This window comes from Colletotrichum acutatum (assembly GCF_030867785.1).
Source record: "Colletotrichum acutatum strain CBS 112980 chromosome Unknown BDZ83scaffold_81, whole genome shotgun sequence".
Classification (NCBI taxonomy): domain Eukaryota; kingdom Fungi; phylum Ascomycota; class Sordariomycetes; order Glomerellales; family Glomerellaceae; genus Colletotrichum; species Colletotrichum acutatum.
In genome coordinates, this window is record NW_026849075.1 from 20147 (window position 1) to 31799 (window position 11653).

Consider the following 11653-nt stretch of genomic DNA (forward strand, 5'->3'; position numbering starts at 1 on the left):
CCCTGGAGGATTCGCTGGGATACATGACTCTGCACTGTGCCACAGCTAGGCATCGAGCACATTGTTGAACCAGCGTAAGCTAACGACAGATTCGTCAGTCGATGTGACGGTCCAACTGCTAGCTGCGTGCTGCCGATGCCCTCAAAGAAGCGCTGATCGGCCTTGCGAGTCTGCAAGGTCCCGCGAAGCTTACATGGAAGCCCCAAAGAAGGCCAGATGGCCTGTTTTCGCGGCCTACGCTACGCCGTGCATGCATGAGCATATTGCCAAAATGCCAGTCTCTACTCCGTACCTGTATCAGCGCTGGCAATCGCCGCGAGATACAATAACCCAATCCTCAGCAATTCTGTTGGGGCCAGATGACACCCATCTTACAGTGTGGACGAAGTTTCTAGGTCGAGGCAGTAATCATTGTACAATACTCAGTACGGATACACATCATTACACCAAACTTGGGCCTTTCCAACTTCAGGCACACACCACCAACAGGTGGACCGAGTGTCACACTTCTCCTCTACTTCCATCCGGGGAGATGCTGGTGAGAAGGGTTCGCGTTCAGTGCTCCTGAGTAGCTGTCAATTCTGGCAGAGAAGCTTGGACTCTTGACTGGCCGTCTCGTAACCCCAATCTCCCCAAGTCCCAACATGCTTCCAACATCACGCCACAGTCACCAGCTCGCTTCTCAACAACCATGCCTCATCAGTGCCGTCCGCGGATTACCCAACCGTGACTAACTTCCCTCTGACCGTTGTGTTAGAAATACGGTCGATCCTTTTGCAAAGGCTGGAGGTGTTACACTATCACTACAGCGAGGATTCTTCAAGGCAATCGTGTCATCGATCGAGAGTTTCAACCGCATTGCGACCACGTCCCGAGCAGGGGGGATCCCGATAGCTTATCCAAACCGGCGCCGGCTCCTCATGTGCCGTCTGCAGTCCCGGTGTTGATGTGTCCGGCTGCATCCAGTCCTTCGCTTTTGAGTCTTGAAGACAATGGAAAGCCAGACTCGGGTCATGCTACCACGGGATAGCAAGCGGCCCAGCTTTCCAGAAATGGACCGTCGTTTCATCTGCTCTGCCTAGTTGAGCGCCGTGAGGCCTTGTCGGCAAGCAATCCCTCTCCAGAAACAGGCGACCGTTGAAGTAGTATCGCGGATCGAATGATGTTCCCTGTCAGACTCCGCGGTGCTTGGACCCAGAGTTCTGCCCATGCTTCTGGGAGTCCATATCTGCAATAGCAGTTTTTCTATTATAGCGCTTTTCCTACCGCTTTCTCGTCCGTCTCTGGCATTTTTTAACACTGTTCAACTGTCACGTTGGAGTTTCATCACGTCGACGCATACCAGCCTCTTCTTATACAGACGGCATATATACCGAGTTATCGAGTGCAGATGATGGGGACATCGCCGACGCAGCGCGTAAGCGATGCGACAGCGAACCAAGGTTATCGCCGCGTCCGTCAGAGAGGATCCGGCTCATCAATACTTCAAACAACCCGGGCATCCTCCGGCCCCCAAAGCCGTCGATCCCGGGAGCGGCGTATGGCTTTCGGGCGCCCACCTTCGGATTGTCCATCAAGGAGCTAGGCACAACCCAGAGGTTCTTTGTCAATCTCCTACAAACCAGCGCGTAACGTTTCCAGAGGCAGTCCTGTCAAACTTTGCCCGCTAACGCTCGGACGGTAGTGATCAGCAGAAAATATGAAGGAGGTAGGCGTGCGTGGGATGGAGAGAAAACTTTTCTCCGCCGGCGCTCAGACTCGGGTCTGTCGATCCTTGCCCTAGAGTAGCAGGCCTCTACGAATACTTGGGCAACGCCATGTCAGTCAACAGCAAAGGCCAGACCATGAGGTCGAACGTCTGACGCTGGTCGAACCAGCGGCGGCTATTCTTGTCTCTCTGGTCTCACTTTCTGATCTCATGATACTTCCCCATTGTCTCTGGCATCCCGGGCGATGACAAACCGAACGATCTGGACCTGACGCCACCAACGTTATTCCCTGTGCTGGCCTATGGATGCCCCCAGAGCAGATCCGATGCGAGAGCGTTTGAATATACGTACTGCGTACACACAAACGAGGTGACGGCGTCGACATTGCCCTGCAGAGTCATCTTGATATCTGATCTCATTCGATATCACACTTGCTTGGGGTCTGCCTTTGTCGGATACGACCAACGAGATCCCCCCGGCACCCTTGACAGCCCGAACTCTGGCCGTGCGCATCCGGCCCGTTGGTGTTTGGCGAATTGTAAGTCTCGGGACAGCTTGATGCCCAAAACCCGCTCCCAGGCAAACTGACGGACGGACTGACTGAACGATTCGAGCCGCCCGCACAGACAATGAAGACGACGCCGGCTGTGTCGTTGATGGGGAACCCGAACAGTGAATGTTGAGCTTGCATGTTGGTGCCGTATCTGCTCGCCCAACTGCCGGCGTTCGTCGCCGGGGTCAAGGAAAACTATTGGAGCGCGGCGTGGGCGGAACAGTCTTCCCTTCAGGCTTCTACTCTCCTTCACGTCCCCCATGCGAAGGATCGACCTGTTTCGGCCAAATTCGAGGGATCGTCCGCCCCAAATTCGGAGGATATTGGCTTGGGATGCGGGAGAAGCCGGGGGGTGAGGGGCCCTTTCTAAGTGGGCAAGCCACCATCGACAGACATGTCCAGGATTGCATCTTCGTGTTCTCTTTTTGATCGCGATGGAAATTGGTCCGCAATCTTGTCGATGGGGTTCGTCGTCGGCGTCAGGACGGGGGCCCTGCTGCTTGCCGCTGAACGCGCTCTTGCCAGTTCGACCAACGACTCACGAGGCAGACTAGCAGTTGCTAGAGCTTGGAGCTCTTTGTTGCCCACCGCCGCATCTTCTTGAGGACCCTCTGACGATACGAGAGAGACGTGACTGAAGAACCGCCTGAGCTAGAACAGCTCTTATGAGGCGACTTGAGGGAGAATTTCCCGCATAACGTGGCTTTCGGTCTGCGGCCTCCCCTCACGTCTCGACGACGACTGTTGGGCTTTGCTAAGGTACCCGTAGCCTCGCGACTAACGCGAGCCCGCCGCGCCACCCTGCAGCTAACAGCCTAACAAGCTGCTGGACCAAAGTCAAAGTAGACCGCGGGTCCACGGACAGCTGTCAAGTAGGCTGTGTCTGTTCGCCTGTTCCGTGTGGATTTGGGTCGTGGTACTGGTTCGGTGGTAGGTACTCCGTACGGATATCGCAACCCGCGTTCTTCTTCTTCAGGGGTTCATCGGAGCTGTCCCCGAGATAGCTCGATGGGAATGTCTTACTCTGAGGCAACGCCAACGGCGTCTCGATGAAGGGGGCAGAGTGGTGCCGAGTGATGGGGATTCTGTGACAATCCTGCTCGATATTTGGGCTGTTTCATCACCAGAGTTTTAGCTACATCTAGCAGGACTTGTGAACTCGGCCGTGGCTTCACATGCTGCCGTAGGACGCAGGGACTTGCAGCAACCCACCGAGGTTTTCTTGCGCCGCGAAGAAGCCGAGACAGATGCATGAGCTTCCTTCATGGACCTCTTTTGACGAGCGAGAGGGGATTAATCGTGTGCCGCAGGCACCCCCTGAGGGGCATTTCTCGAACTATCTGGCTTTGGTTTAGACCGCTTCGACTTACGTCTGCGGTCCTTTGGGGGCCGCTCGTGGAGAAACAGGAAAGCACGCTAATGCCGAGCGTTGGGTTACTAGTAGGGTATTTGGTTTGGGAGTCTTGGACTCTCTTGGAGGACGGAGAGAAGAGATTAGAATCAACCGGTTGACAATTTGACGCCGGCTCCCTCTCCCTCGCCAATCCGCCTTGGTTTGTTTCCCATCCGATTCTCCGAGGTTTTCTGTTGGTTGGGTTGGTGATGGTGCTTAGTTACTTACAGTAGTCTTGGTCTCCTCGCTGGAAACTACTTTAGTGTGGAAATGACGAAATATTTTTTTGCGCACGACACCCTCAGCTGCGAAACCGGACTTGGGGAGCCGGAACTTGTGATTATTGGCAACGGCTTCCCAAGCTTGCATTGCATAGTGCAGGTTGCTTTGCCCCTTGAGTGTGTGTTGGTAAGACCTTGTTCTCTTTTCCTGCCTTATGTTGGGTGACTAGGTAAACCGTAAACATCGGATCATCACGGGGAGGACCGGCTGGCTTCGCGGGAACGAGGGAGCAATGGGGAGCTAAGGTGACTAGAGTCCAGAGGGAAGGCTCCGGCGTGCCACTTGTGCCGTTGATTCGGGTTCTAGAGGCTTGCGAGGCGTTCGGTGGTTTGTTAGATAGCGTTGCTAGCCATGTAGGAAACTTGCTCATTGTGAATCGTCTATGATAAGCTTCGGTCCAATATGTGGCGTGATAGAATGGAGTGACGGGAATTAGCTGCATAAGAACTTTCATGAAGTATAAACGCCCCCCCTTACATATCGAACATGAAGACGACGGACAAGGGGGTGGGAGAATCTCCTTCGCGGGTTTTTCTTCGAAAACTATATCGGCTGTCTGGCTTGAGAAGGATTTGGATTTCCGATGGTGGGTCCATCACGCCAAGGACGGGAACCCGATAATAAAAAATCCTTCATGAGGGTTAGGGAGACTTTGGTATTTAGAACGGCTGTTTGGGTTAGGAGAGGCGGGATGTGGACGACTGGTTGAGGACGTGTGATGTTGGAGTTTGGGTGTCCGCCCTAAAGAAGGGATGACAAGATAATACACCGATATTTAGAAAAATTAATTACTCTTTTCGTCATACAGACCAAGCCATGCGTGAAGTTTGACTACTTTGCTGACGTGATGATTCTAAAGAAAGCGCATGAGTTGGTGGACACTGAGTATCCAGAAAGGGGTTGAGGCCCTATTGACATTTTGGGAAAAGGCTTTCTCTCCTCAATATCAGACAGAGTTCCAAGAAGTATCATTTGATAGACTACATCGAAAGGATGAGATTCTGATGCTAGTGTACATACATCCGAGGAGATTGTGTTAAATAATGCTTTGTTTGCAAAGGGTGAGCTGTCCTCAGCACCTATTGTCAACCTGGGATGGGAAAACCTTCTCATCACGAGCCTCTTAAGGGATCGCGGGCCAATAACCACTGACACTCGGTCTTTGGTAGCAATTTATACAGCACGGCCACAGGGGCTGAAGCCTCCATGATGTTGACTACACCAGGGGCGATCGAGGGCGCGCACCGCCCTCTCAGAGCTGGAATGCCCCATCCTCGTCCACGGCCGGCGAGAGGCAGCTGATGAGTGTCTCGTGGCCCCTTTTTACAATTGGGCCGAGTAAGCTAGGCGAAGTCCAGATCTGAGTCCCAGCTTGTGTGAAGCGCAGGAGTTGGACATGATCAGCCTGGACGGTGACAAACGTCACCGGTACTAAATCGTGGTTTTGAATTCTCGCAAACATAGGAAGCAAGAGGCATATCCATCTCGCCTGTATAACGGCTACAGCCGTGATGGAAGGGCTTAGCTGAGGTTACTTGTTTCAGATGGTAGCGAGGCCTCTAGCAATAGATAGTCTGGGGTCAATCTGCAGGCGTCGATACTTGAAGTTCAGGATCATCTCACATTGGGCTTGGGCCTATGGTATCTACTCGATACGATTTTCAGGATTCCTATACTGAGGTTGTTCAATCGATTTTGGGCCATGATGTGTATGTCCTGTCGTTGAATCGTGTCTATGCCGTTTCGTGTAACTTCGCATGAATGCTTAGTCCTAGTTATGGTTCCTACGTGCCTAGGAAAGCTCGCCTTTTGCGAGTATCTCTATACATAACTGCCCTTGAAAAGTGCCTGCTGGCACATACGTATCTCTTTAAGTTAATCCTGTATGCTATGCTAGATCGTATATCTCTTGATCCTCCTGGCTAGTAAATGCGAATTGCTGCATATTCTCGAAGAAGACGTGATATCCTCGATCAAGGACCTCGAAAGGGCACACATCTCCAGCTGCCAAGTGGTCCAAGTCATAGTAGCGAGTTCTCTTAGATCAGAAGAGGGATGCTTCTCGCAAGGTTTCTTTAATGTGTTCTCATTCTGTTTGACTGTCAATGATATTCAATTTTTGCCCGACCTGTAAACATACAAAATCCTTAGTTCGGGGTTTGTTACAAATTCCATTCATTTCCCAACCCAACCCAATGACGACCCAATGAAACTCCTCAAGCCATGATATGAAGACATAGAAGACCCAAAATATCCAGCTTCATTTCCAGAACCAGCTGCCCTTGTCGTCAACTCCGTCGTCCTCTCGCTGGTCACGGTCCCTGTTTTTGTAGCCGCCGGTCGAGAAGCTCGCCGACCAAGTGTAGTTGGACTGTCTCTCCGTCTGCTTACCAACCTCCTCGCCACTCTCATTGTAGGTCGTGACAGTCTTGGTGATGTGTACATTTCCCTTGCCGTCCTCCCGTTCTTGCACCTTCTCGACGACGCGCCATCCTTGGGGTAGACCTTGTGGTGAGAGATCCTTCGTCGAGGAGTAGTTTCTAGGGGTCGGCGGCGTAGATGTGGACGTCTCTCGCGAGGTGTTCAGACGAGCTGACCCCATGACTGATACATAGGAATCCTCCTCCGTTTCTCCGTGGTCCTGTTGGGGGCGAACTGAGGATTCCTGTGCCGGGTTCTCTTCTGTGACAGATCTCCGCCTCTCCTCCGGGGCCCAGTCATTTCGGGAAGAATGTGTCCTTTGCTCCTTGAATGGGTCGTTCTGCTCTTGCAACCACCGTTGCCAACGCTCACTCACGGCCCTTTCCAACACCTCTGGCCTTGGTTCCCATCCATCCCACAGACCTTGGCGAGTGAGCTGGTGAAGCCAAAGCATCGGAGGCAGACCATGAGGGAATGAGTCGCGAACCTCCTTTTTGAAGCGGACACGTTCGTGAATATCCGGCAGACCCTGACCGCTGCTCACCATAAGTAGATCCTCGAACGCATCCTCGAATCCGAACAAGGTCGGATCCTCGCCGTTGGGAAGGTCCCGAGGTACAGGTTGCGGTATATCATGGAGTCGTAATGGTGAATAGGGCGAATCGATGATGAACGAGAAGCACATGAGCTGGTACAGAGACTCAGTGACCTCTTCGGCCTTGAAGAGGGCTGAGATGGACGACATTGGGCCGAAGAGGTCAAAGACGGTGGGATGCGGGTGCTGCGTAGATGACACACGGGGCTGTAAGCTGGTGTTGTCGTCGGCGAGCGGCCTTCTGCTTTCAAGCTCTTGGTCACGGGATGGCAGAGGCGGTTCCGGCCATGAGCTATTGAGGCGAGATACGGCCGAGGGAATGCCCAGGAACCGCTGGAAGGCCGATGCAACGTGGTCGTCGACTTTCTGTTTGAAGCGGACGAAGACGTTGTCTGGAGAGTTGCCGTTCGACATGGTTAAGATGAGATGGGCTGTTTGGTGTATTTCGAGGCTATAAGTCAATGACTTTCGCGCGTATGCGTCTCAGTTGATGAGACGCTTTGTTGAATGGATTCTGCTGCTGTAGTGCTGTAGTAAGCAATTGGCAAGTTTGCCCTCGGTTGCCAGTCAAAGGCTCGAGGCCTACATAGGAGAACGTGAGATGTTGTTTGCGGAACCAATTGACGAAAAAAAACAGTTGATGAAAATGACGACGTTGTCGACTTAAGATCAGGTCACCCGGCAGTGGCGATCGGGGGACGGCGGGGTCTGCAAGCAGGTATGTAGTCAGTTGATAGGTCGGAGACTCTGAAGTTCCGACAATTTCCCAACAACCTGGGATTGGTGGAGAGTACGGTGACGGCACGGCTTGACGGTGAACGACGGGAGGAGAAGCCCGGGTGCAACGCGCAAGCCACAGCTCGTCCATGGCTGAGGCACAGGCTGGGAGGCACATGTGGTGGCGAACTCTGCTAAGTGGCTCAGGTGCACTGTGCAATCGTTTAAACGAGGCACTAGACGCCTCGATAACCGCTACGAATACGTCGGCCCAGGAGAATGCGGATACGCGGATGGACCCCGAGGCTTGACCCGGTTGCCCCGGCCGGCTACGTTCCAAGCGAGCCGCTGTCTCTGGCGACTCGGCGAGTGCCTGAGAAAAGGTATCCGTACCTCCCTCTCACTTGAAGCTGTGGCTAGAGTTAGCTCCCTTTTGGTCGGCGTGGCTGCTAGTTGGATGAACGAGACTAAGGTAACCCAGAGACACCAGAATACCTACTTGGAGCACTTTGCTCTCACATGCCAAGGCGACTGACTATTGTTCGGAGCTCTTTCAACTGAGGTGCCTGCAATCTTCTCTACCGCCCACGAAATGACAGCATTGAGCAGCAAATGCTGAAAGCCTGGAAACCCCCACATGTCGCCTGAGCCACACTTTACATTTAATAGAATCAAGCCGAGCCCCACCTTTCGATGCTCACTGTCTTTGATTCTTTCAGGGACCTCCTTTGAGGAAAACGTAGTTTTGGGGGCCCTTTGACCGGGGGATTGATTGCCCCCCTCTGGTTGAATGTGGGAACGTGCTTTCACTTTCATGCTCCCAAAATGCCGAGACCCGCGCGTCAGGGTCGGGTCGGGCCTGTGTTGTCGACCGATGTGTCGAAACTGAGTGTCGGACCCAGAAGAGGAGAAAGTCGCGGCGGAAGGAGCGTCACCCAAGTAGCAGTACCTCACAGGCTCACACCTCATCGAACGGGAGTACGGAGTAGCGGCTGCTAAACGCCTGTACTAAAATCTTGATTGATCCATCTTATTCCAGTCCCGTACCTAAGTACCTTCTTACGACCTACGTACCATAAGCTATCTTTTACCCTTCCAACATTACGACATTACCTTGAAATCCTCATCTTCTTGACGCAAATCCTCATGGCCGGCTACGACGATTTGCTTTTCCGCAGAACTTGAGGTTCCGATTCCCCCTCATCTTTTGCGCCGTCCAGATGATATTGCGTCTTGGCCGTGTCCAACCATCCGTCGCGCTTGGATGACAGGCGACTCAATTCGCGCCGTCGTCATTATCTCCAGCCTGCGCCAAATTAGCACCAAAATCCCAGCTGCTTCGAAAAAATAGCTTGTGATCCGACCGACCGCGATACGACTTTGTCCCATTCAACCTCACCTCGACATACACGACCCAGCGAGTCGTCATGACCGTAGCTGATGCGGTCATCGCCGCTGAGCCAGCGGCACGACCAGGCGACGATGGAAAGGACCTGCAGAACTGGTCTTCCCTTATCGGCATCATCACCGCCATCGTCGGCAACGTCCTTATCGCACTCGCTCTCAACGTACAACGGTACGCCCACCTCCGACTTCACCGTGAACGCATCCGGGTCCGACGTAGGGCGAAAGAGGCTTTGAAGCATGCGCCGAGCGGAGGCCAGACGGGGCCATATGGATCCGTTGGCGGAGGTGGAAGAGGAGGAGATCCAGATGGAGACCTACCAGAGAACGGACAGAACACGGACCACGATGCCGGCGAATCCGAGCCTCTGAGAAGATCATTCCGTTCCGAAGAGTCCGCTGGCTCCGACTACTCCGGCGAGGAGGAGAAGGCCCCTTCGACGTATCTCCAGTCGCCGTACTGGTGGGCGGGCCAGATCCTGATTACGTTGGGCGAGCTGGGCAACTTTTTGGCGTACGGCTTCGCGCCCGCTTCCATTGTGTCGCCCCTGGGCGTCGTCGCGTTGATTTCCAACTGTATCATTGCGCCGATCCTGTTCAACGAGAAGTTCAGGCGGCGCGACTTTGGGGGTGTCGTCATCGCCGTGGCGGGAGTGGTCGTTGTGGTTTTGAGTGCTAAGCAAGAAGAGACAAAGCTCGACCCCGACGACGTGTGGGACGCGATTACGACTTTGGCATTCGAAATATACTTGGCGGTAACGATCTCGTTGATTGTTATCCTTATGTGGGCGAGCCCGAGGTACGGCCACCGGACTATCCTGATCGATCTGGGCTTGGTGGGACTATTTGGTATGTACTTTCTATGTTGGACGGGCGTACGGACGATCATGTTCTAACCTTCATTCTCTTCAGGCGGCTTCACGGCTCTTTCGACCAAGGGCTTATCTTCAATATTATCGACGACTCTCCTGGCTGCTTTCAAGACCCCCGTCGCATGGGCACTGATCTTCATTTTGCTCTTCACGGCAGTGATGCAGGTGCGCTACGTCAACAAGTCGCTGCAGAGATTCAGCTCGACCCAAGTCATCCCCATCCAGTTCGTCCTCTTCACTCTCAGCGTCATCATTGGCAGCGCCGTACTGTACCGCGACTTTGAGAGAACCTCAGCTGAGCAAGCCGGGAAATTCGTTGGAGGCTGCTTGCTTACCTTCTTCGGCGTCTTCCTCATTACTAGTGGTAGAGTCGAGGAAGACCTGGATGATGGCATGTCTGATGTGGATGGTGTGGAGGAGACGATTGGCCTGGCTGAGCAAGACGGCTACAGTCCGACGCAACCGCTGGCGCCTTCTTCCACCTCCATTCCCTCGTCAATTTCACGCCGGTCGTCTCGAGCCTCGAACGGGAACAACGCAAACAACGGGTCAAAGCCGTTTAGTTTACAGCGTGATTCCGGCATTCCATCCCTTCGCGTTCCCACAGCGGCTTCAGCGGGAAACATTACGGGCGCCGAGTCAGAACCGCTGTTAGCCAACCCCTGGAGCAACTCCGCGACAGAAGAAATCCTCCCCCCGCCAGGCGTCAGGACCATATCAGACGAGTCTATTCATACCTTCCCCGGCTTCGGCTTCTCACCGTCAGAGCCGACAACGCCTTACTACGACGGCCAGATTCAACCTAGATATCCTACCAATCCCACAGATAGACCCGTTACACCACGCACATCACTACCGCCTCGACCTCACAGCCACAACTACCCTGGGCCCCTCTTCTCCCCATCCCCCCTCTCCTCTACCGTGAGCGCCGTCGTCAAGGACACTCTTCTCAGGAACGCAGAGAGCCCGCTCCTGCGTAGGCCGTCGGTGCGTCGCCTGCGTTCCAGCATCAGAGCGAGCCTTTTCATGCCCGAGGACAATGGCGAGGGCGCAGACGTTGACGCCGAGAGGCAAAATCTAGTAAGCAGAGGGGACGACCAAGATGGTGGCGTCGCGGAGCGCAGTCGCACGGCGGGCGAGGGCGCCTCTCGCGAACAAGTCACTGGCAGACAGCGGAGCCTGAGTGATACGCTGGGCGACTTTTTCAGGGTAAAGAAGAAGAGAAGGGACGGTGGTACAGATCCGGAAGAGGAGGTATGAGAAAGGCCCAAGAGTGAACCTGGATTGCCGTCGATGATTTGGGGTTCAAATGGGATTTTGGAAGGGAGGCGTCATTATTATTTTTCCCGCCAAGCATTGCATATCGGCGTTCCTGGTAGAGAGAAAGTTTGCAATTCGGAATACTGCGTGTGATGGTGTCACACTCACATCACACCTGTCCATCTTTTTTTGGAGGCGCGTGTGGAGGGAAATTGGGTTTCGTTTTTGGTTAAACCCTTGTAGGTATATAGACACTTTGTTAATAAGGAATTCGCGCGTACTACGTGTGCGTATGAAGTCTTCTTCAACATCGACTTGTTTTTTTTTTACCTGAGTGAGCATGAAGATGGCAGGTCCACGACAGAGTAGAGAGTATTTGCCATGTGAAGTTGAAATTTGTTCCTTTTGAATAACCTTGGTGATGCACAACACATCTAAAGAACAAGT

At 53.5% G+C, this 11653-nt stretch overlaps 2 protein-coding genes across 2 annotated transcripts; one reads left to right on the top strand and one right to left on the bottom strand.

Annotated features, from left to right (window-relative positions):
• Window positions 1-6197: 6197 nt before the first annotated feature.
• On the bottom strand, window positions 6198-7367 carry BDZ83DRAFT_654008 (uncharacterized protein; the record flags this gene model as incomplete). Its single annotated transcript, XM_060510682.1, has 1 exon — window positions 6198-7367. One exon carries the CDS (start codon window positions 7365-7367, stop codon window positions 6198-6200), a length of 1170 nt encoding a protein of 389 aa, XP_060362355.1.
• Window positions 7368-9097: 1730 nt separating this feature from the next.
• Window positions 9098-11206, top strand: BDZ83DRAFT_654009 (magnesium transporter NIPA-domain-containing protein; the record flags this gene model as incomplete). The annotated part of the gene is made up of 2 exons (XM_060510683.1): window positions 9098-9923; window positions 9987-11206. The coding sequence occupies 2 exons, from the start codon at window positions 9098-9100 to the stop codon at window positions 11204-11206; spliced, it is 2046 nt and encodes a 681-aa protein (XP_060362356.1).
• Between the last annotated feature and the right edge of the window lie 447 nt (window positions 11207-11653).